This window comes from Pleurodeles waltl, chromosome 8, assembly GCF_031143425.1.
Source record: "Pleurodeles waltl isolate 20211129_DDA chromosome 8, aPleWal1.hap1.20221129, whole genome shotgun sequence".
NCBI classification, from domain to species: domain Eukaryota; kingdom Metazoa; phylum Chordata; class Amphibia; order Caudata; family Salamandridae; genus Pleurodeles; species Pleurodeles waltl.
The window spans coordinates 20,319,439-20,345,166 of NC_090447.1; the positions used below are offsets into that span (position 1 = coordinate 20,319,439).

Below are 25,728 nucleotides of genomic sequence, written 5' to 3' on the forward strand. Positions count from 1 at the left end.
GTACCTCACAATGCACAGGCTACTGCTTGATCAGCACACTGAAGTTGTGCACGGCGGCCCCTCCTATCATACAGGGTACCCGTCCACCACCACACGTTACAGGTCTAACCGCACAGCAGTGTTTTTTCACGGTGGCTACTCCTGGCATTTGGCGTTTCTGACTTTAGCACAATGCACCAACTCCGACCCCATCGGCGGAGCACAGTTCATGGTCCACTTCTCGAAGGCCATCTCCTAGCATACTGGGGGTCGCTGAATCTGTCCTACACATGGATGACGTCTCAATTAGTGCAGCAGCCATTTCCTCACTCCTCTCAAGGTAAGCACACTCGTCATGGCTCCCATTGGACCGTCCTCCCTTCAACACCCTCCTCTCCCTCACAGGGCACACTACTCTTAGCAGCCAGGCTGGGGCTGGTGCTCCAGGCTCCAGGGAAGGTGATCTTGGTTTTCCTGGGTGATGTCCTCTCACCTAGCAGGGAGACTAGCAGGACTTGTCCCTCAGTCATGGTCACAGGCAGAAGTCTTGCAGAAAGTCCCCTCTTCACACAGCCTGCTTGGCAGATGACAATTTTTGGTGTCTCAAACTCTCTTACTTATGGTGAATTTTGAGTGATTTAGAGTTTGAGGGCCGGATTTAGATTTCAGCCGAAGGGTTACTCCGTCACATCGGTGACGGATATCCCAGTCACGGAAAAATTAATTCTATTATTTCCTATGGGATTTATAGTTTGGAGGATGGGAAATTTGTTCCCGTTCTGATGCAGTAACCTGTCCGCCAAAATCAAAATCAGGCCCTGAGACTTTTAGGTTTTGTGTTAGAGTACTGCTTATTTTCAAGTGTCTACTTCTATGCTCCCTCTTCCTTTTGAAAAGCAGTCTATTCCAGCAGACGTGTCTCCACAGCTGATAGTCCCACAACACAGGTCAAGGGAGCGACTAGATTTCACACCTGGAGGTCAGCCAATGAGATATATGCATCAAAAGGTTAGCCCAGGACCCCCAGCCATACTCTTTATGATTCTCTTATCAGCCCCATCTCCTTCCTGACATGTGCCCAGGCCCCTTTCTTGTGACCTCTCACTGAATCAAAGGGCACCCTTTGAAGTGTACACAGCAGGCCTCGTCCTCCCCTCCCCAGTGTGTTTCCCACTCAGGAATGTAGCAATCGACAAATCAGTCTGGGTGATCTTGCTACCTCCCCTCCATGTTTCACCAGGCAGACCTGGGTCTCCAAAAATGAAACCCAGGGCCATCCATGTATTGTACCATTCTAAGGCATGTACACACCTAGTGCCCTTATACAGCATACAAGCACTGCACAGTACCCTTTCCTCCATGTACTGCACCACTCAGTGGCACACATACATTCAGCACTTGCATTTATCGTGCAAACACTGCTCAGCCCTGTATTCCTCAGGAACTGTACTACTAAGAGGCACACATATATCTAGCACAAGTATTTAACATATACACACTGCATCCTTCATGTATCGTACCACTTATAGGTACACATACACCCAGCACATGCATTTATCCAGCATGCCACACAGCGCTACATCCTTCAGGTACTATACCACTCATAGGCACATTTATTTGCAGCATGCATTCACCACACATATACACTGCTTACTGCTGTATTATCACTATATTGTACCCATCCCAAGCACACATACACCAAGCTCAAGTACACCACCTCTGCACTGCACAGCACTTCATATCAATCTGATGTTGGCCAAGATCATGAGTCTGTGAGAAAGGCCTAAGTTATAGTGTACATGTATGATCTATGTTTTCTTATGACAAAAAAAATCTGCATTAGGGATCCAGACATCAGCACAGCTGGGCATTCAGGGCAGGGTGTATACATCTATTAACATATAGAGGACTTTTCCTTCCCAACAGACACCTCTCCCAGATCAGAGCAGCCTCACCCAAGTCCTAACCTGGAGAAGCTGGGTAGTCACATTGGTAAAACCAGCAGGCAATACATCAGCATTTCCATGGCTCAATCTAGCTCTGTACTTCATTAAAAAGTATAACTCTTGCAAATAAATAAACAGTCTCAACAGCTTAGGATTGTTTTCCTTCATAGCAATTAACGATTTCAGTGGCTTATGATCTGCTTGCACCACAAACTCAGTGCAAAACACGTAAAGGTGGAACTTACACAAGGACCAAAATATAGCAAAACACTCCTCCTCGATAGCTGCCCAGTTCTCTTGAAAGTAACCTCCTACTAATAAATGCTACCAGATGCTCTCTACCTATATCATCCAGTGTTATGGCAATTTTATAATTAGTCTGACTGTAGTCCGCTGCTTTCAGTACCGGTGAAATGCAAAGCTCATACTTCAGTTCCTGAAATGCTGTCTGACACTCTGCAGTCCATATCACTTTCCTAGGCTGCTTCCTAGAAGTCAAAGGTGTCAATAAGCCAACTATGCTTCCATAGTTCACCACAAAATTCTTGTACAGCCCAGTGAGTCCTAAACATGTCCTCACTTCAGCCTGGGTACAATGCACTTCCCACTCCATCATAGACTGAATATTGGCATCCAAAAGGTGAATCTTCCTATTTCCCACCTTATGTCCAAGGTACACTACAGAGAACTGACACTTGGTTGCCTTGATGATCAGTTTTGCCTGTGTCCTTGCTGGGGTGCAGTTCACAAGGAAACCCAAGGATCACCAAGGGCCATGGGTAAGTACATGTGCATGAAACTGGCCCCACAGTTGAAAACAATACAGTCAAACTTTTACTTTGTGACAGCAGGATTAGTGTGTAGTGAGAAACGCGCTTGGTGCTCTCATCAAAGCGATACACACATGTAAACGGATACAGTGATCAAAGTTGTATATGTTAAAAAGAAGAACATCGCTGCCCATTTATATATAACATAATCTATAACGGTCCGTAGTGGCAATCTATGATGTTTCAGTCCCTCAAGAAGATGGACGGACCATCATCAAGATGAATAGGAGCCCAAAACAAGGGGAATAAGGGAAAGCGAAGATTGAAAGCTTCTATGGGGAAGAAAGACAGCCATCCCTGAATCCTGGTGTGAGAAAAGGCCTCTTTTGAATTGGTTAGCCCCCCACTTTTTGCCTGGTGTATAATGTAGCCTAAAAATTGATAGTGCCCTGGGACCCTGCTAACCAGGTTCCCTGGGTCAGAGCTCTTTCCCTAAACTGTTGTGATGCATTGGCACAACTGGCAACACCTTTAGCTGTCACTATAAGTCCCTAGTAAATAGTACTGAGGTACCCAGGGCATGGGATATTAAGGGTAGGTTCCTGAGGGCAGCAGCACTGATCGTGCCACCCTCCCGGGCACTGCATCCAGATGCATCCAGCACTGTCATTGCAGGCTGAGTGCTCCGATGCAAACCTAAAACACAAACTCGACATGGCACACTGCCTGTGTGCCATGTCCACTATACACTGCATACACTATGGGTAAGACACCCCTTTGGCAGGCCTTCCAGCCCTAAAGGAGGGTGCACTATACTGTATGTGAGCGCACAGCTGCATGAGCAATATGCTCTCACTGTGTCCATGCCAAACCTTGGACATAGTGAGTGAATACAGCAGCCATTTTCCTCCATCTTAGATAGAAGGAAAATAGCCAATCAGGTGTAGGGAAGTGACCTCTGCCCACTGGAATGGTCACTTAGTGGGTGTAGTCACCGTAATGTAGGTGGCTCGTAGGCCACTACCAGGTTCCCCATAAAACGCTCACTAAATACTGTATTTAGTGGGCATCCCTAGACCAAGAAATCAGATTCAATGGACACAAGAAGACCAGCAACAGAGAAGATCCAAGGCACGAGAACTGTGGACCTGCTGCACCAAGAAAAAGTGTCAAACCCTTCCTGCTGCACCCAGGACCTGACAGTCATTGCTGAGGAGTTGTTTGGACACTGGAAACACTCTTAAGAACCCCAGAGGATCTCCAGGCTTCACAAATCACCAGAGAACTCCCTCCAGAGTGGAGGTACCACTCTAAATCTGTGAGGAACCAACAAGCCAGTGAGGTCCACTTCATTGACTGGCTACTAACTCTAGAGCCAGGTGCCACAGGTGGACCAAACTTCACACCAATGACTGTGAGGACAAATCCTGACAGTGTGCTACGTTTGGTGGCACTACACCTTACAGCGGCTAAACCGTACCAATACCCTGACTAAAGGTCACCTACTTTCAGACATCGAGAAAAACAGCCCGGCAAGGACTGTAAGAGTTCAAGAAGGAAGCCCCAGTCAAGGGACTTCAGAAACAACCTGGACCTCCCACTAGAGTGCCCCCGTTTTCCTGCAATCGACCCTTGACCTGAACTACCTCCTGCTTCCAAGGGCATCTTTATGTACGGCACCAGGATCATCAATTCGCTCTGCACCCGGCCACCCTGTGACTTCCATCGATGGACCAGCTGTATGTTAAGGGTCCCCCACCCCTTGCTACCTCGACAGTCCAAGGGGACCCACAGGATCCACCTTCAAACTCACCTGTGTAGCACGTTTCCAAGTGGCCCATTGCAGTGGCCTGACACCAGCTGAAAATGCCACTTCCCTCTGCTCCCAACGGAACCGGGATCCACCCAAACCTCTGCAGCTGACCAATAGTGGCGATTGAAAATCTTGCCTTACCTGCCAAAAGAGAACTTGGTATCTGCACTGTATGATTTTCTGTGTATTTTGAAAGGTGATCCACAATTGATTCCTATGGTGCGTGATTACACATGAAAAGACTATTTTTATTAAACTTCAAAAATTCATCTCTCAAAAAGTACCAATCTTGAAGATCTTGGTCTGAAAATTGACTTAAAAACCTGAGTATTTTTATAAATTGGTCTTGAGTTATTAATTTGAGTGTGTGCTGTGATTTATTGATACTGTGAGTACAACAAATGTTTTGCACTTCTCCAAGATTAGCCTAACTGCTCGACCAAGTTACCATAAAAACTAGAGCATTTGGTGGTCGACTTTTTTACCTTTGTAAACCAACGTGTGGTTGCCTGGATCCCCTGCACAGTGTGCCTAGCTTTGCACACTACACAGAGGGGCAGCCTCCTACACCTGCTAGGTCAAATGTACAGGTCAAAATATTGTAACTGTGATGTATGTCCCACTGGAGTATGGCTTACAGATTTTGCAGAAGAAAAATTATAATTGGTGGGAAATGCCACCCAGAACATAAAAGGGAATTCCCAAAGAATGGTCCATGGACAGCAGGTCTGCATATCGGTCAGGCAAATTCCCTTTCTTCCCCATAGAAGCTCATAAATTACTGTCAGAAATCGAACCCTAGAAAGGTCACAAGGAGAGGCCCTGCTATCACTTGTGAATTCATGCTCCTCAGAGGTACAGCTTCAGGGTACCTTGGTAACATAATCCACTACAACCAGGACAATCTTGTTGCCTGGCCTTGTGGGGGGGGGGGGTTGAATGGACCAACTTTGTTTATTCCCACTCACTCCTACTCACTCAAAGGGAACACCTCCAACTGATAGAGGTACTAAGGTGCCTTAGTCCTTTCTCCTGTCTTACCATTCAATGGACAATGTAGAACCACCCTGTGTCTCTGTGCATCCCGGGCCAGCTGAACAGAGGGTCCAGCCTGTCCTAGGTTTTCCTAATCCCTAGGTGTTCTACCATGGGCACTTCAGGGGCTAGTGACAACAGGAATATCCTGTGCACAAATGGAACCAGTAGCCTCTTTCTTGTTCCTGGCTCAGGATTTAGGCTATCCCTCAGCCAACATAGTGTTTCTGACCCCTCCTTTGCTTACTTGTACTTGGGTTTCCTTCTGAACATCCATGAGCATCCATCTGTGCCTTGCAGAAATCTTCCCAGTTAAGCTCCCCAGCAGCTAAAAAAACTCTGCAGCTCTGGAAGCAACCAAGACTCCAGCAACTGGTCCACTTCAGAATCCTCATTCTTCCCTCCCTCTGGAGCAGAAGTGATTACCTCCACAGCCATTATTGTTGTGTGGTTCTTACTCTGGTAATAAGACTGTGTGTTTACTGCGTCAGCACCACCGGGTGTGGGAGACAGAGTCAACCCCAAACTACTTGGAAGCTGTTGGCCTAACTCCTGGCTAGCTTGCAGTGCCTCGTCCACCCAAACAGGGGAGTAGTGATCTGTGGCAACTTAAACTTAACACCCTGACTTCTCAGGGAAGTTTTGGAAACAGATCATACCCCTTTCATTCATTTACTCAGTGACTCACGCATTCCAAGGCAAGACATGAGATGCAAACTGGATTTCAATGCATTTATTGAAGCAATTGCATCCTAGTGTAAAAAGCATGAAACAGACAGACCGATGAAACAGAGCTCAGTAATCAACATTACAGTGAACATGAAGAAAATGAATAACTCCACCATTTTTAGCAATTCTAGGAAGTTTAGAGGTTCCTATTGAAACCCTATGTCTAGATCTGAGAGCATAGTGGTTGTAACCCTCTGTCTGTCCCGATCTAAGGGAATAACCTCAGCCCCATTCCTGAATAGGATAGCAGTGGTCTGCCTGTTGTCTGGACGGCAATCCTCTTGGGAAGCTGAAGAGTCAGTACCAGAATCAGCTAAGCTGTCTGTTGTGTGGTACACATCCCAGGCGGTCATGATCGGAATACCCCCTACCCTCCTTAGGCCTGTGTGTGATTTATATAATTATCCATAGAGTTTTGAAAACAGGCCTGACATAATGATGTATGTTGTGGACAAGAACTGGCTCTGGGGCTCCTGGGCCAGCAATGCAAGTTGACATATCATGTACCATACATGGCAGTCTTGGACAAAGCACAGAGTGCACACTGTACAATGACTGATAAAATGTGCAGCATGAACTTTGTCTTCCTAGAAAGAGGCAGCTGATCAGAATATAAAAACAATAAGCTAAATGCGGACTTTGCTCAAATATATGAAAACAAAATGTGTATGAGTGCAAAAGGCACAAGCCAATGACCTGTTACTAAAATAAAGGTGTCCCATGTAGGTGCTAAAGAGCCCATACAAAATTACCTTCTTGGAGTCTGTCCTTTCCTGCAAACTACCTTATCCTGGTCCCTGCAAATCATGAATGTTCCCAGTCCCACTCTGAGACTGATGTGCAACCTATCCTCTGGTCATCATGGGTGACACTGTCAAAGCCATAAATGCCTCTGGTCCCGACACTAAGTGAATTGTCAATAACCATAAGAATAGAAAGAAGCCCAAACTTGGTGAAATAGGCTATCACATAATCGAGGACACATACAGTCATTCTTCCCCAAAAATTCTAAAAACAAATGCCCTCTCATATCTGGTCTATTTGAATCCAGAATGGACAGCTTGAAATATTACAAGATTTAATTTCATCTATATCTTCATACTCTTCAATTGCAGAGTTAGCAACCTTGGCATTTAGCTCCCAACTATGGGAATCAGTGCTTCTTCCTTCCATGCAATGGCATGTAGAAATTGTTATTTTACTAACAATGTATTCTTTCCGCCAGGTGGAAGATAGACGATCATCAGTGAAAACCTATGATCTATAGATGAGTGAGCAACTCCACATTTCCTGGGTTTCTTTAAGGCTAGCAAGAAGTGCTCATTTTTGACATTTTATTATAGAATGTGAATCTCTTCTTATTCACACTGACACACTGATATGTATTTCTCACAAGAGGAGTAAAGCAACAGTTAAAAACATATTGGCAAAAATGAATCAAGAGCCCATGTTGCCTGAAGTACGATACGTGAATAGCAACAGAAACATTCAGAACACATTCAGTTCCTATCACACCTTTTCCACAGCCCTAGTTGTTATACTTTAGAAAGAGTTCAACTGGTAATCCCCCACATTCCTCTCATGTCAGAAGAGAATTTCTCACCTGAAAGTAACGAGGCCGGTGTAAATCAGAGGAAATATCAGCATACACATGAGGACTGAGATAAGACCATTGTCCACAGACAGCTTTCCCCACCATATTTTGGTCAAAAGCATCTAAAGGAGAAAAACATTTACACACACAGGTCAGTGTCTTACCACACAGCACGTCACTCTGTGTCATGGACAGAAGGCTATTTGATATACCCCAGTTTGGGCTTCATGAAAAGTATCTCTGCAAGGTCTCTGCATAAAGGAAACTACTGGTGGTTCGTGCTATCTCAGTACTTGGTCTACACAGATGCATGCAAACTAAGTCCTCTCACCAACTGTGGGGTGGAGGGAAGGAAGGTTTAGGAGTGAGATGCAAATAGGTATTCAAGTACTATCTGGCATGCATGGAGGGAATATGTTTGTAAGGCTACCAGACCCAGGTGCCCAGACTCAGGAGGGCAGAACAGAGCCTCTATAACACACCACATCCTATGCGTTATAGGATGAGATGTGGGTGGGAGAGCAAAAGACACATTCATGCCAACATTTGAGAAAAATAAAATCAAGGGAATGGATTTCCCCAGTTGACTTCTATTGAAGAAGATGCAATTTCAGGTGAGAGACAACTAAAATAAAGCCGTTTTTGGCTGCAAACATTTTGAGTCTCCTGTATCAATCGGGTCTATTGGCATGTATGATAGTACAGCACAAACGAGGGGTGAGGGGAAAGTAGCTTGAATTAAAAATTAAAAAGAGGTTCAGAGCAGAACATCTAGATAAGAAACAGATTAAAATTAACATGCACCGTTTTAACAATAGTCTTTTTGATGACTGTCCACACCCCTCACTCCCACTTCGAAGTTCATTCAAAAACATTTGGTTACCGAGTGATTTATAGTAAGTAGGCTGTTTCTGGCTAATAATTGAAAAATATGATCAGATCACCCCCATCTATCATATCACTTTGCCAGCCTTAATCATTTTCAAAAGCAGCTACATCACTTACAAGGCTTTTGCAACCAAGGTTGTGGACAAACAGAGGCAGGCATACGAATAATGCAACCTGTGAGGTAGAGTGACAAACAATAGGGAAAAAGGAAAGAAGCAGATATGACAAAACCACTGACCTGCACTCCACTCTGAGACATGAAGCTCATGGCTTCTGCCTCCAGAGCCAGTTGTAAACAAGTAGTTTTACCCCAGGCTGGTGACACCCGCGTCAGGAGCTCCTCAGCCCGTGCTTCATTCTTCCGAAAGCACTCAGAGAAGACTCCTAGGAAAGGCATGGAGCACAGCCTTAAATATAAGGGTCCAAAACCATATAATTCAAATACATTTAAGCAACACCAGCACCTGCATATCCACAAGAATCTTTTGTAATCAGCATGGTCCACTGAGAACTACCCTGATATCAACATATTTATGAGTCAGTCATTACAGGGGCATCAGTAATGCTAATCCAACAAATGTGAAGATCTTTCAGAAAGGTTAATACTGAAATGGATTTACTCAAAGTTTATCATGTCATATCCAAGTCACAGCCAGAGCAATGCAGGGAAATCAAAGGAGACACCCAACATTATTAAAAGATGCAGGTCTTACATCTCCAAGAACATATTCCCCATTACCCAAGAGGTGACAAATCCTACAGTAGACTGGAAGAGAGAGGATAGAGGATAGAAATACGCCTCAAGTTGACCCACCAGATCCTGCCCTGTGGTTAATAATAAACCCCCTCTAATGGACTTTGATATATGTAGAAGCCAGCGGAAACTGAGTCCTCAAGTGCATGAGTTTTGATCTATTAGACACCAGACAAGATGCAGGGTTGATCATTCCAGATTGTAGGGCGAAGCACAAGCTGAGTCCCTAACAATAAAGGGCAGACTCTGTTTAGGGCAGGCTATGTTCTTGAGAATTAAAGACCTATTTGAAAATCTAGAATCCGCCACTGACCTAGAGCTAAGACATCCTTAGCCTGTTGTCAACATTTAGATCTATTGAAAGTCAGCAACAAAGTTTTGGATGAGCTACGTCTTGCTAATTTACCCTCCTTAGAATGGTATATTTTGGACAATATTATGATTCTGACATCCTAACGTAATTTCTGATAGGACAACACCAGACACTTCTAGCCAGGATTCTAGAATAACTGTATACAGCTTTCAATGAATAGGTGGTCTGGTTTTCACAAAATGGACATGGACCTCAGAAAAAATGCAAAAAGCTAGAATGAAGCTAAAGTGCTGGCCTTTTTAACAAGTACTGGCAAAGTCAATAGGGCTTGCCATTTGGCTGCAAATGACAACCTACTGACTTTGCTAGTACTGCTTGCCATTGCTGGAAAGGAGCAGCAAAAAAAATGCAATGACGTTTAGGCATGCATATGACATGATGCTGTGGCAGCCAAGCGTGATGATATATGTACAGGTATGCTTCACCACACATTAGGGCACATATACCAGGATGCAGCACCATTTTGTTTATTATTAAGTTTACTATATCAAGATGGCTGTCTCCAACCTTGGAGCAGTAAATAAAAATAATTTAAGCTGGGATCTCCAATTTTTTTTTTAAACTTAAAAAAAAAAGATTATGGTCCTTATTTAGAGTTTGGTGCATGAGGTTACTCCATCACAAACATGACGTGTATCCCATCCGCCAAATTACAATCCCATTATATCCTATAGGAATTGTAATACGGCGGACAGGATATGCGTCATGTGTGTGATGGAGGAACCTGTCCACCAAACTCTAAATAAATCAGGTCCTATGCCGGGTTGGACACGAGAGTAACAAAGGAAAGGGTGGGGGGAGGTTTATTTGGGGAATAACAGGAAGAATGAGTTTAATGTGAGAGGAATTAAATTAAAAGTCAGCCAGCAAGACAGCACATTAGGAGCAGGGTGTTTGGGGAAGGGGAACACAAAACGGAGGAGAGAAGAAACCACAAGCACTCCCATCAAGTGTTGAAAGTTTCCTGAATATGAGCAGTGTAAGGATGAAAATCAACCAATGTTTGAATTTGAGATTTATAGACATTCTGAACCTGTCCCCATAAAAAGGACTCATCCCTTCTTCTCAGTGGACACAGTGGCTGGTGTGTCAAGGTTTCTCCGTGTACCAACGGATAGATTAGTATAAGTGTTTGTTTGGATTTGGAGAAAGGCTGACTATCTGTCCCTCCTTCACCCTTCATCCCTGGGAAACAGCTCAAATACAACAAGTGACTCCAGGCTGAGAAAGGGGGCACAGCAGACTGCAGGGGCTGCAGAAGGGGCTGCACAGAATAGGCTCTGCTCCGAGGTCTAGGTAAATGATTTTTGCCACGGGCAGTGGCACCAGGCCTGAGATCACAGGCTGTAAAAGAACCAAAATGATAGTGCCCTATGTACAAGGCAAGCTCCTGCCCTTCAGGATGCATCAGAGTATGAGCATCTGGTATACTATAGGTCAGATTCACCAGTAGGACCAATGAGTCCTCCTAAACCTCTTGAGTGATCACAAGCAGTCTGAATTAAGATCTGCATGTCCTCTACCACAGGAGAAGTAGGACCTAGAGATCTGGCAGTAGCCTTCTGCATGGTTACTAGTTCTGCTGGATAGAGCCAGGCCAGGACAGGTGAGTTTGCAGGGCAGGGACCCTGTGGGGTCCTGGGAGTATGGGTCATGGTGTCTTCCTCACTGGTTCCCTGCCCCACAAACACCACTTCTTTATGTTGCTGACAACACTACACAGGGCTCACTTTCTGCTGTATTTCTCCCCTCAGAGGCAGATAGGGACACTCTACTGCAGTGCTGAAGACTCACCCTGGAGATACCCTTGGGTAGGTCAGAGGATGTGGACGGTGTTATGGGTCTCTCATGCCATGCTGGTCTATCTTGGATGTGGGCTCTGTTAATCTGCCTGACTGACACAATCCTCACTAGCAGTGGCTAGGTGGGCTCTAAGTATGCTGCAGCTGGCAGAGTGGCTACTTTTGACAGTAGGTTCACAAGGGACTTCTTTATTCTTCTTCCTGAGGGAAAATGCCCTCTCTCTGTTTTTATAAAGGGCTTATGCCAAGCTTGGGAGTTGGTAGGCAATATCTAGGTCATGAAGAGGAATAAACATTCCTCTTTTAGTCTGGACAGCCCCCAGGACACTGAGCCCACACCTTGTGCAATGCTGGATGGAAGTAATAGGTTCACTTGAGCAATCCTCCACATTGGGGGAGAGAAAGGAGTAAGTCTTGAACTTGGGAACCGCATTCTTAAAGACTCCGTCATTGAGTCTGAAAACTACCTACACTGCAGAGTATCACCAGTGTGCACACTGCAAGTGATCCATTTTCCTTGTAGGTTTTGGAGAGTTCCTTCCCCTCAATTCTGATAGTAACAGAGACTGCTCAAAGACAGGCTCGTTCAAATTCCTCACTAGAAATAAATTGGATAGGTTCTCTAAAAGCATCCCCAGTAAAAGAGATAGCACATGCTGCGTCTCGACAGGCTGGGACCTGTCCATCGCCTGTTCACAGACATAGGGCCTGATTTAGAGTTTGGTGGACAGGTTACTCTGTCACAAGCGTGACGGATATACAGTCCACCATATTGTGATTCCCATACAATATGATGGGATCATAATACGGCGGACAAGATAGCCGTCATATTAGTGACGAAGTAACCCCATCCGCCAAACTCTAAATCAGGCCCATTATCCTGCAAGCTATTCAGGACTCTAGAACTGCACTGGAAATGAAGACTGCATCAAGATCTCAAGAACGCAGTGGATGGAGTAATTCTAAATTTCACGGGTTCTCTGAAATCTACATCACAGACACTGATTGATTGCATCAAAGATTTGTGGTTGGAAGTGCATACTGAGCCATCAGTCAAGATCCACCTCGAGGAGCACCCCTAGATCAATGTTATTAAAACTGATCAATTTCCAAGACTGTGATAAAATTGTTAACTCTTAATAAAGGGTGGAACTAAGCTGCTATGAATCACACAGTTTTCCTAACGTTCCTGGAATACACTAAGCATGTACAAACACTTAGGAAATCATTCACAGTGCTTGAGCAATATTTGCAGACCATGGACTTTTATATCTAGTGAAATTCTAATGAAATCCAGGGGCTTTATTTAGAGTTTGAAGAACAGGTATTTCATCACAAACCTGGCTGATGGCCCCTTCTTGTATTACAAGTGCCACTGACTACAATGTACTTGTATTACAGTCTGCAGCACATATGCCACATTTATGCTTGGGTACCTAGTCTGCACAATTCTAAGTAAGGCCTATTTATTTCTTTTATGACACCACATAGGTTACCTGAGAGTGAATTGAAGAAAGACACAGTCTGAGATGCACATGTGCAAACCTGGAAGATCCTGATGCTCTGAAAATACCTCATGGGCCACAGGGACATGGTGGCTGGGCGGCAAACTGGGATAAGTCACAACACATGATGAAAGGCTCTATGCCCCTTTGACAGGACCAGTACTCTGGCTAAGTTTCCCCAGTGATGTCAGTTGAATTAGGATCATATCGCTTGACTGAAACATCAACCTTAGCGAAGTAAAGGGCAATCATGGGTATTATTTAACTAAAACTTTAGAATTAATTATATTCATAATAGAAACATGAATGGTATCAACCACACATCGAACTCCACCAGCAAAAAGCAAATAATTATTTAACAGAAGGCATACATATGAAGAATATTTAAATTAAAGCACAGAACAGAGAAAACAATAAATTATTTTTCCTCAATCAATCCAAAATATTTTAAAAAGTTTTATCAAGAAAGGGAGTTATTCTAGCATGCAGAACATCCTTGCCCACTTGCCTTCAAGACACAGGGTCAGCAATTTTACCTTCTGCATTCTATCCTGAAGATGGCCTCATCTATTTCCATAGAGACCGAAATGTTGATGCATGTTCTACTCCTTGTTATTTCACAAAGCAAGCTCTCAGTCACCTACAACTAGACAAGCTAAAGAACAGATGGCTGATGCAGTAAACATTTCACCCAAGAGTGGATCAGCACATATTTGTTTTATTTCAATAGACATTCTAAAGGGTTTCTCTTGCAGTGGACATGTATGCTGGAATACGTACCACTTGAAAAAAAATATACTTGAGTATTTTGGATACTATATATCAAAGCTCACAAGGGGTATTGGGTTGTCTTTATATATATATATATATATATATATATATATATATATATATATATATATATATATATATATGTATATATATATATATATATATGAAACGTCAACCAAATATCCACACTGTGCTTCCCGGGAACTTCCATGGGCAGTGCACCAACACCGTCAACAGCCAACTTACCATGTTACAAGACAAACATCTGAAACGCCTATGAATGACTGTTAAAAGTACAGCTTTAATAACATACATAAACTCACTGTGTCATTGTGAGGGGAGGCTGCCCTCCGAGGGGCTGCTTTCTCCCTTGCCTTACACAGACATGCTCTTCTAATACGTATCCTCACCTGGTATGCTTTCCTAGGTCCACTCTCTGACTCTATAATACTCTTCCCAAGATTATCTCTATAGAGGCAATTTGTGGTGGTTTGGGCACATTTTGGAAATTATCATCTTGTTTGTTTAGTTTTTGTTTCCTTACGGGTTCTGTAGGTATTATTTTAATCGGCTACTGAATCTGCTTCTGCTGCACTCCTCCGAACTTAAGGACTGGGCAAGTGATGGAGAAATGTGGCAGATGCTTCTCACTGGATGTACAAGGAGGGGTTGTTCTTACTCATGTTCATGTTATGCACCCTCACATCTTGACACAGTGATTGAATCATATGGTACTATGGCCCTCATTACAACCCTGGTGGCAAATCCCGCTTACCGCTGTGCAGAAGACCGCCAACACACCGCTGCGGCGGCAGAATTCCGCTACAGCTATTACGACCCACAGCTCGGAATCCGCCATAATCCAGACACCCACACAAGTCCGCCACACCAAAGATCAGTGATAAATTAGCGATGACAAAACCCACACCATCACACCAACAGGAATACGCCCACACTATGATGACCCACGAATCCACACAGCGGTCTTTCAAACCGCGGTATTCCATTGGCGGTACACACCGCCGCGCTCAAAATACACACACATATACAAAACACAACCACATTGGACAATTCGAAATACACACACCTGATACACATACACACACCACACACACCCAATCCAATATAAAACACACACCCACATCACCCGCAAACCCTTACAACCAAAATTTATGAAGAAGCAGAGAGACAGAAAAGCTAAGACCACACCAGCATCCAGAGGCACACAACACCATCACTCATACACCATCCACGCACAAAACACCACACACCCCAAAACATCACCTCACACATCACCTCACACATCACTTACACCCCATCATGGCACCTCAACGACACCCCAGGTTCTCTGAGGAGGAGCTCAGGGTCGTGGTGGAGGAAATCGTACGGGTAGAGCCACAGCTATTCGGATCACAGGTGCAGCACACCTCCATTGCTAGGAAGATGGAGCTATGGCGCAGAATCGTCGACAGGGTCAATGCAGTGGGACAGCATCCAAGAACTAGGGATGACATCTGGAAGAGGGGGAACAACCTACGGGGGAAGGTGCGTTCCGTGGTCTCCAGACACCAGATTGCTGTACAGAGGACTGGCAGTGGACCCCCACCTCCTCCCCCACAACTAACAACATGGGTGGAGCAAGTCTTGTCAATACTGCATCCTGAGGGCCTCGCAGGAGTAGGAGGAGGACTGGACTCTGGTAAGGCAAATCTTTATTACCTTATCTCCCACCCCACCTGCATGCAATCACATACTCCCACCCTTACCCTCACAGCCATCACCCAACAACCCACAGATACCCCACCAACACAACCTACACATCCCAAAACCAAGCCCTGCATGTAACACCAATGCATGGACACCCATCACCCAAGCATGTCCACTACAGATACCCACACAGACCCCAAACCAATTATCATACAAGGACCTAGACAAGAATGCAAGCACTGGAGTACAGGGTCACTCACCCATTGCACATGATGGCACACACAGATGCAATAATCATGCCTCTATGGCCCTGCAGGACCCCTACCCAATGTCACCGGACAGGAGGTACCAGACATATCCAGTCCCCCCACAGAAGAGACCCACAGTGATGACAGCAGCTCTGCACAACTGGATCAAGATGACCAGCCCGGCCCATCAGGGACCTTGGGACAGTCGGTTCCCCTGACACTGGCACAAGCCACCACAGAGCCTCCCCCCCCAGCACCCACCCAGCGTGCCCATCCCACTGTCCACAGGACACGTCAATCAGCAGTGTGTCTACCACTACAGGGAACCCAGGCAAACTCACTAATACAGGACTATCAGGGACCTGGGGGCAGTGGCAGTGGGCACACGGTTCAGGGGACAGAGGAACAGGAAAACAGGGGAACTGGGAGGACTGCTGTGCGACAGGGGGAGGACAGGCCCAAGGAACCCACTCCACGAGGCCCTGTCCAACATCATGGGAGCGTACCATCATTCCCAGGAGACGAAAGCAACAGTACTGGCCAAGTTTCAGGAGACCCAGTGGCTGTAGGAGGAACACTATCTGGGGATCAGGGAGGAACTGAAGTCCATTAACACCACCCTGGTCACCATTGCAGGGGTGCTGCAAGACCTTGCAAACACCTGGAGGGACACTGGCACAACAAGGGGCCCCTGACACTAGCCTGGACGATGAACAGCTCTCCACCTCCGCCAGCGCTAGTGGACAGGAGGCACCGCCACAATAACATGACAACAGCACCCCACCCCCTGCAGCTGGAGAGCCACCCCGCAAACGGTCCCTGAGATCCAGGAACAAGACAGAGAACATTGCCAAGACCCCCGCCAGGAAATGAGACCCCCTGAATGTCACCCTTCTGTCTCACTTTGTCACCCTGTCCATCTATCAACTGCCCTTTCTCCACTTCCTATGACCCTTTGGACAATGCACCTGTGAAATAGACTGGACTCTGCCATGGACATTCCTCGACCATCACCCCTGCCCATTTTAAAACCCCCTCCACTTATTTGCACAGAAATAAACACACTTCAATCACAAAACAATCTGGAGTCAGTCTGTGCTTTCACAAATGTGCAATTGCAATAACTATGGAATATAGCAAGGTCAATTTAATTGTTCACATACCGATGAAACACAGCTGTAGGGCTGGAGGAAATATAGCAGAGGGCACAAAGTGGGACCCACATCTGTTAAATGGAAAGACAAAGTGACAAGTCAGGGTCCATAAACTGAGTGAAAATGACAGACTTATGCTAGCTCCAACAATAGAATGAGATGTGTGAGGCAGTGACATATTTTTACCTGTGTTTCACTGGAAGTATTGCTGGATAATGTTGTTTCTGTTGTCGACATCCTCTTCTTCTGCCTCTTCTTGTTCACTGTCCACAGGCTCCACAGCTGCCACAAGACCACCAGCTGGACCATCCTCCTGCAGAAAAGGCACCTGGTGTCGCAAAGCCAGGTTGTGTAGCATACAGCAGGCCACGATGATTTGGCACACCTTCTTTGGTGAGAACCCCCTGTCATATGGAGGCACCGGAACCTGGCCTTCAGGCGGCCGAAGGTGGGTTCAATCACTCTCCTAGTTCGCCCATGTACCTCATTGTAGCGTTCCTCTGCCCTTGTCCTGGGATTTCTCACTGGGGTCAGTAGCCATGACAGGTTGGAGTAACCAGAGTCACCTGCAAAAGTTGAGGGACAACTGTTAGACACACATTAACCCTTAGGGCCCACACCATACCCAGACAACTATTCAAACTGTATAGGGTCCTTGTCCTCTCCTATTAGCCACACACGGTGCCTCTGGAGTTGCCCCATCCCTTTAGGGATGCTGCTATTCCTCAGAATGTAAGCGTCATGCAATGAGCCAGGAAATTTGGCATTCACATGGGAGATGTACTGGTCGGCCAAACACACCATCTGCACATTCATCGAATGGTAGCTCTTCCGGTTTCTGCACACCTGTTCACTTCTGTACCATCAGTGGCACCTATGATGTTGGGGATATGTCCCAAGGCATAGAAGTCACCTTTCACTGTGGGCAAATCCTCCACCTGAGGGAACACGATGTAGCTGCGCGTGTGTTTCAGCAGGGCAGACAACATTCTGGACAACACGTTAGAGAACATTGGCTGGAACATCCCTGATGCAATGGCCACTGTTGTTTGAAAGGAACCACTTGCCAGGAAATAGAGTACTGAAAGGACCTGCACTAGAGGGGGGATCCCTGTGGGATGGTGGATAGCTGACATCAGGTCTGGCTCCAACTGTGCACACAGTTCATGGATTGTTGCACGATCAAGTCTGTAGGTGACTATTATGTGTCTCTCTTCCATTGTCGACAAGTCCACCAGCAGTCTGTACACCGGAGGATGCCGCCATCTCATCACCTGCCCCAGTGGACATGCCCTATGGTCGTGAACAGCAAGCAGAGAGTCAGCCAACACAGAGGTATCACAAAATGTCATTTGCACACATTTATTAATCCGCAATGTGCCTGTTACTGTGTGTATGCAAGGCCTACATTGGTGTGACGCAGTTAAAATTAATACCATGTGGCCCCCTGAAATGACGGCTGCCTGACCTGTAAGGTGGGACAAGGGTATAGGAGGTAACTGCGCTGGCATTGTACACCGTCGCGGTAGGCGGTCGAAGACTGCGGCGCGATCCTGCATTGGTTAACATTGGACCCTATGGGTCCCAGGAGCCAATGACGATGTACGCCAGTGGTGACGGTGTGCACCGCCGCAGACGTGACTGACATTTTCTGTCTGTTCACTCACTTGATACCTGACCTTCAACAGGAGAGGACCTACACTTCAAGTGCTGCTGTGACCTCAGTCTGGAAGCGACAATGGCTCATGTGTCTGAGGAAAGGGCCCCTGCCTTCACTTCGGAGGAGTTGTCGAAACTAGAGGATGGGGTCCTCCCCCAGTACACACAACTGTACGGTCCTCCAGACAAACAGGTGAGTACACTGTGAGAATGCTGCATGGGCAATGCCTGTTTGGAGTGGTGTGGATGGAAAGAAAATGGGGGGGACTGAAGCCTGCACGTGTGGATGGTGAGTGTATGTGCACCAGGGCAAGGGTGGGAACGTGTGCCAAAGAGGATGACCGTCCGGACGGGTAAAGATTTTCCTTTTCCCCTGTACTATTTCTATAGGTCAGCGCCCACCAGAAGAAGGATATTCGGCGTGCCATCGCCAAGGACGTCCGGAACCTGGGGGTCCACCACAGACAGAGCACCCACTGTTGGAAAAGATGGGAGGACCTTCGCCGCTGGAGCAAGAAGACGGCGGAGGCCCAGCTGGGGATGGCCTCCCAACGTGGGAGGGGTGCCCATCGCACCATGACCGCCCTGATGTTCCGGATCCTGGCGGTGGCGTATCCGGAGTTGGATGGGGTCTTGAGGGCATCACAGCAGCCACAAGTGGGTTAATTCACTATCATTCTTCTGACTTTGTGCACATTACAAGGTGTCTGGGCGGGGGAGGTGGGCAGTGGGATCCCCTAGGCCAGGGCCGCTTCTGTAGGTAAGGTCCCTTGTGAGGCAGGCTCTGTGGCACCCCAGCCCCACTAGTGGTTAGTGCCATCTATACCTAGTCAGGCTCCTATGACTTCCAGGTGTGCAGTAATCGGGCTTAGGCCTATGATAAATCTAGGAACTATAAGTGCATGGCGTATTTCAGAGGGCTGCTGTGTCTGTTGTGTCTGCCAACAGTAGTGGTGTTGCATGCACTGAACATGTTTTCTTCTGCCTTCCCCCCCCTTTTTGTGGTCTCCCTGTTCTTGTGTGCAATAGCATAATTGGGCGGAGGAGCAGTGGCACTGGAGCAGGAGGGAGCTGCATCCCACTTGGCCCTGGAGGGCGAAACAACAGAGTCTGAAGCCACCAGTGGGACAGAGGGCGAGGGAACTCCACAGCGGGGACAGGAGCAGACAGCAGTAACAGCGACTCCTCTTCTGATGGGAGCTCCCTTGCGGTGGCGGGCCCCTCTGTGCCCCGCATCAACAGGTACAGCCACCACCCCCCTACCAGCACCGCCCTCCCAGCAGCCACTCAGAGTGTGGCCCGTACCCGCTCACCCAGGAGGGTGGGCATCTCCTTCGCCCCAGGCACCTCAGGCCCTTCCCCAATCAGCCCTGATGCCCTCAGTGAGGAGGCTATTAACCTCATGAGATCTCTCACTGTTGGGCAGTTTACCATTCTGAATGCCACCCAGGGTTTTGGGAGGTATTTGCAACAAACAAATGCATACCTGGAGGGCATTCATTCTGGCCAGGCAGCCCAACAGAGAGCATTTCAGGCTCTGGCCTCAGCACTGATGGCAGCTATTGTCCCTGTGTTCAGCCTCCCCCCTCCAACTTCCTCCACCCAGACCCAATCCCCTGTACCTCAGCCTATCCCAAGCACACCATCAGACCAGCATGCACACACCTCAACACACAAGGGTGGCTCAGGCAAACATAAGCACCACACATCCCACAGGCACTCACACAAGCACCATACCCATGCACATATACCAACATCCACTGCCTCCACTGTGTCCCCCTCCTCCACGTCTTCCTCCTCCCTCCCAGTCTCGTCTCCACTCACACCTGCATGCCCTACATCCTCAGCCACTACCTCCATCACCAGCATTCCCATCACCACACACCGCTCACGTGCACTCACCACCCCCACTACCATTCACACATCCCCAGTGTCCTCTTCCAGTGTGTCTGTGAGCCCTCCTCCCAAAGTACCCCATCGCAGGCACACACCCACCCAACAGCCATCCACCTCACAACAGCCTCCAGCCCATGCACCTTCACCCAAATTCAGCAGACGTGCACCTCCTACAACCACTACCTCTTCCTCCACTCCCAAACCCCCTCCATCTACCCATCCCAGCGTGTCTAAAAAACTTTTCCTGGCTAATATTGACCTCTTCCCTACACCTCCCCCCGTCCTTCCCCTAGGGCTAGGCTTTTCAGGTCCCAGCCCAGCACCTCAGCCACCACATCCCCAGGCAGAGTGGTGCTAGCATCTGCGGGGTCATGGAGTGCGCCAACCATCAGGGTTGCCAGTGTGCCACGGAACGAGGACAAGGACATTCCGCCACCTGCCAAGGTGAAAAAGGTGCCTACATCCAAGAGGAAGAAGCCGAAAACACCTGCCACCAAGGGGTCAGGGAAAACAAAAGGGGATAGTGGCAAGACAGCTGCGCCACCATCAAAGGTGGGGAAGGGCCAGAAACTGAAGGGCGGGTCAGGAGAGGGCATGGTGGCACTGACTGAGGGACCTGTGTCACACCTTCTGTCCACGTCGACGTCAACCTGTACGGCGGAGAAGACTGCCACCTGCACTGCTACATGCACCGCCACAGAGCCCGCCGCAAACACCGCTGCCACAGAGCCCGCCGCAAGCACCGCTGCCACAGAGCATGCCGGCGGCATCGCTGCCACAGAGCCCACCGCCAGCACCGCTGCCACAGAGCCCGCAGCCAGCACCGCCGCCACAGAGCCCACAGCCAGCACCGCCGCCGCAGAACCCGCAGCTAGCACTGCCACCACAGAGCCCGCCACCACAGAGCCCGTCGCCATCACCGCCGCCACAGAGCTCACAGCCAGCACCTCCGCCACAGAGCCCATCGCCAGCACCGCTGCCACAGAGCCCGCCGCCAACACCGCTGCGACTGACACCGCCGCAAGCACCGACAGCGGCCCAGCGACATCCTGAGCCAGTGGTACCACCGCAGACATGGCTGCCATCCCCAGTGGTCAGTCATCCGAGGCTGGTGGTGAGTTCCAGGAGCCTGGGCAGCTTCCATGAAGCATCACTGTCATCACAGTTGTCACCTGCATATGGAATGCTAGGCCGCAGCAGTGTGGGGTATGTCTCTGCCTCCATGGAGTATCATGGTACCTGTTCCAGGTACGTCGCGTGGCTGAGACTCCCAGGTGAGATGAAGTCAACTGCCACACCCCAGGTGCAGCATCACTGGGCACAAAGCCCCCTCCAGAACCAGTGGAGTATCACTTACACTACCTCAGTCCTTGGCAGGATGAAGCACTCTGGGCACAAAGCCCCCTCCCGAACCAGTGGAGTATCACATCCACTACCTCAGTCCTTGGCAGGATGAAGCATTCTGGGCACAAAGCCCCCTCCAGAACCAGTGGAGAAAGGCATCCACAACCTCAGTCCTTGGCAGGATGAAGCACTGTGGGCACAAAGCCCCCTCCAGAACCATTGGAGTATCACATCCACCACCTCAGTCCTTGGCAGGATGAAGCACTCTGGGCACCAGGCCCCCTCCAGAACCAGTGGAGACTCTTATCCACTTGAAAGACTGTGGCTTTGCACTCCCCAGGATAAAGCAGTGGGCACACCACCCACTGAAAAGACATGAGTTACTGTGGCTTTGCACTCCCCAGGATAAAGCAGTGGGCAAACCACCCACTGAAAAGACTTGAGAGACTGTGGGGGTGAGTCCAACGCAATTACGCGGCCCCCATTCCAACATTCCCGCTGGGCCGGCGGGCGCTAACCAAGTTAGCGCCCGCCGGCCCAGCTGGAATGAGGCCGCAACACAGGAGCCGGCTACTAATGGAGCCGGCGGTGTTGCGGCCGTGCGACGGGTGCAGTTGCACCCGTCGCGCTTTTCACTGTCTGCCATGCAGACAGTGAAAAGCAGGCCGGGACCCTGTTAGGGGGCCCCTGCACTGCCCATGCCAATGGCATGGGCAGTGCAGGGGCCCCTAGGACACCCCTTACCGCCAGCCTCTTCCTGGCGGTGTAAACCGCCAGAAACAGGCTGGCGGTAAGGGGGTCATAATCCCCAGGGCAGCGCTGCTTGCAGCGCTGCCCTGGCGGATTATCACCGCCGGGGGAAAATCGGCGGGAAACCGCCAGCCCCGGCAGTGCGACCGCGGCGGTACCGCCGCTGTCAGAATGGGGAATGAAGCACCGCCAGCCTGTTGGCGGTGCTTCCGTCATTCTTGCCCTGGCAGTCCAAGACCGCCAGGGTCAGAATGACCCCCTGTGTCTTTGCACTCCCCAGGACCAATCAGTGGGCAAACCACCCTCTGGAGAGACTTGAGAGACTGTGGCTTTGCACTCCCCAGGATACATCAATGGGCATGGAGCCCCCTCATGGAGCAGTGGTGTTGTGCGTTTATCAGGCTGAGGTGCCCCCCCTCCCTGTCCCCCTGAGGTGCCTGTATATTGTCTATGTGATGCCCCAGCAGTGTTCTCTCCGTTTCCAGTCAGGTATCTAGTGTAGGCTTCACCCATTCATTTTGGGCCCAGTAGTCCACGGGCAATGATTAGTACACTATCCGGACTTGTGTAGTTGGTGTACATATTTGTATATACTGGCTTTTGACGAATGGATTTTTATTGATTACAATCGTTCAAATCAATTCCTTTTGTCTTTGCGTTCTTCCAGGGGGTGGAGGGGGTATATGTAATGTTGCAGCATGTATTTGTGTGTATGGTGTTGTGGGTGAGGGTGGGGGTGGGGGTGTTGCGTGTTGCGCGTGTGTGTCACTCTCTTTTCCCTCCCTCCTCCCCTGTGTTGTAGGTGCAGTACTCACAGTGGTCATCGCCGCCGTCGTTGGAGCTCCTGATAGAGGAGCAGGAAGGCCCATCGCCGGCAGGATCTGCAGTTCGGACTCCATGGCGTCCTGGTTCCTCGTGGGGTGTGGAGAGGTGAGTGTTTTCCCTTCTGTGTACTGTTTCCGCCATGTTTTTATTCGCGTTGGTTCCACCCCGGAAAAGGTGGCGGATAGCCGTGTTGTAATAGGGTGGGTGGTACATTGTGTTTCGCCTGTCTGTTGGCGGTGTCCGCTGCGGCGGTCGGAGTGTTAAAGTCGTCCGGCCTGTTTGCGGTATTACCGCCGCTTTAACACCGACAGCCAGGGTTGTAATGAGGGCCTATGTCTTTTATCTTTAGTACTCATTTCCAGGAAGTACTTTTCACCCCTGGATCCTGCCTAGTCATTCTCAGGGCAATTCCAAGAATCAGATGAGGTGGGATCACTCATATAATGTGACATGCTTCATCACTGGCCCCTTAATCCCTCACTGGTAAGGTAATACTACCAGGGTAGACGCGACCTCGAGGGTGACTACCTTGAGGGAGATCTTATAGATTAAACTAAACTTTGCACTTGTATAGCGCAATACTCACCTGTTAGGGTCTCAAGGCGCTGTACGCATACCGCTGTGGAACCCCTCCTGGCTTTTCCCTGTGAGGAGCCCACTCCTGGGTAACACCCCAGGGTAAAGCCAGCCATCTAAGCACGCTATTGCCCAGAGACACAGAGTGGGACCCATTAATTAGATTAGGCACCAAGGCGAGAATTATCTGGTTCAAGGCAATTGAGTCCAAGACCCGCCGAGGCGGGAATTGAACCCTGCTCCCGGGCCAGATCTCTGCATCACGGTCTGCTGTTCTAACCATTGTGCCTCACTTCTCCACTAGATTGCTTGTCTGGATGTTTCTCTGGGATCCAGTTACTTGACTAAAATACCTTGGGATAAATCACAACGGTTCCTTTATTTGGTGGTATCCCGGTATGGATGAAAATACTAATAAAAAGTATTAATTTGGAACAGTAAGGGGGATCATGGCCTCTGTGTCTCCCTATATTCACCTGAGGCAGACGAGTGGTTTGCTTAAGCCTCTGTTTATCTCTAAGTGTTTTGGACGTGTTATGCAGCCTCGCATAGTTTGCTGTTTGGTTTGTTATTTTTACTTCATTAGGCATGTGTCTTTTATGGAAAGATCCCAGCACTGGCAGGTCTGCGTTAGGCCCCCATCCCAATGACTTACCAGACAGAAATTGTCTCACAAGGTAAACACAAGAGAACACTCAATTTTCATATCCTGTCTGGAATATAAATAGGCTGAATGATAACATTAAGAGAAGTGCAGCTCTTAAAGTTAAAGCGGCGAAACACCTTTCACCAGATAGACTGCTCATCCAAGAAACCCACCTACTTGGCACCCAAGTCCCATTTTGGATCAGCTACAGCTTTACTGATGTTTTATATTTAGGTTTCACTAGGAGTTTCAGTGGAGCAGTGTTGCTCTTTAAGTGAGACACCCAGGGCAGATATTTGGTCTCAGGCTCCATCAAGGGATATTCCATCACATGCTTGAACATCTACGCATCAACTGCCCCTGTCAAACCCCATTTGCAGCTCATTTCTTATAACCCCACATTAGGTGCTACCTCAGGCCTAGACTGGTACTGCAATAATAGCAGTGGACTTTAATGAGGTTATGGATGGGGTTTTCTCTCAGCTCTTCACCAAGTCTGAGACGCCAGTGAAAGATTCTGCTAATTTGCTGGAATTGGCAGATGTACAGTGCATGCTACATTCCACTCCTAAAACATACTAATTTTTCTTAGGGCACACAAATCTTTCTGAAGGCTTGACTACTTTTTTATGCCTGCCTCTAACACTCCTTGTTTCAGGAGGATATCCTTCCACAGGGTATCTCTGACCACTCTTCTTGCTGCTGTTGCTTGATCACCATAATTGCCACAGCATCGCTGTGTGGAAATGTAGGGGCACATTTATGAGTGGGCTTGTGTTGCGTTTGCACCACGCAACTTGGTACTTGTGCAACGCAAACCCCAAATGCGATTTATGAAGCCACGTGTGGCCCTGAGTGGCTTCATAAATCTGGAGTAAAGCAATGCAGTACAGATCACTGCATTGCCTTTCTTTTCCCTGGGAAGGCATTCCATGGGCATTGTGTGTGTGGGTGTTCCCATGCA

The 25,728-nt window shown here is 48.2% G+C and overlaps 1 protein-coding gene across 1 annotated transcript in view; it reads right to left on the reverse strand.

Moving 5' to 3' along the window:
• Positions 1-25,728, reverse strand: part of LOC138249315 (transient receptor potential cation channel subfamily M member 2-like) — a 211,399-nt gene that overhangs the window by 66,403 nt on the left and 119,268 nt on the right. The window contains exons 16-18 of the mRNA XM_069203274.1: positions 9,468-9,520; positions 8,993-9,161; positions 7,876-7,988 (exon numbers count right to left, since the gene is read on the reverse strand). Coding sequence (XP_069059375.1) covers positions 7,876-7,988; positions 8,993-9,161; positions 9,468-9,520 — 335 coding nt within the window. The remainder of the gene's footprint in view (positions 1-7,875; positions 7,989-8,992; positions 9,162-9,467; positions 9,521-25,728) is intronic.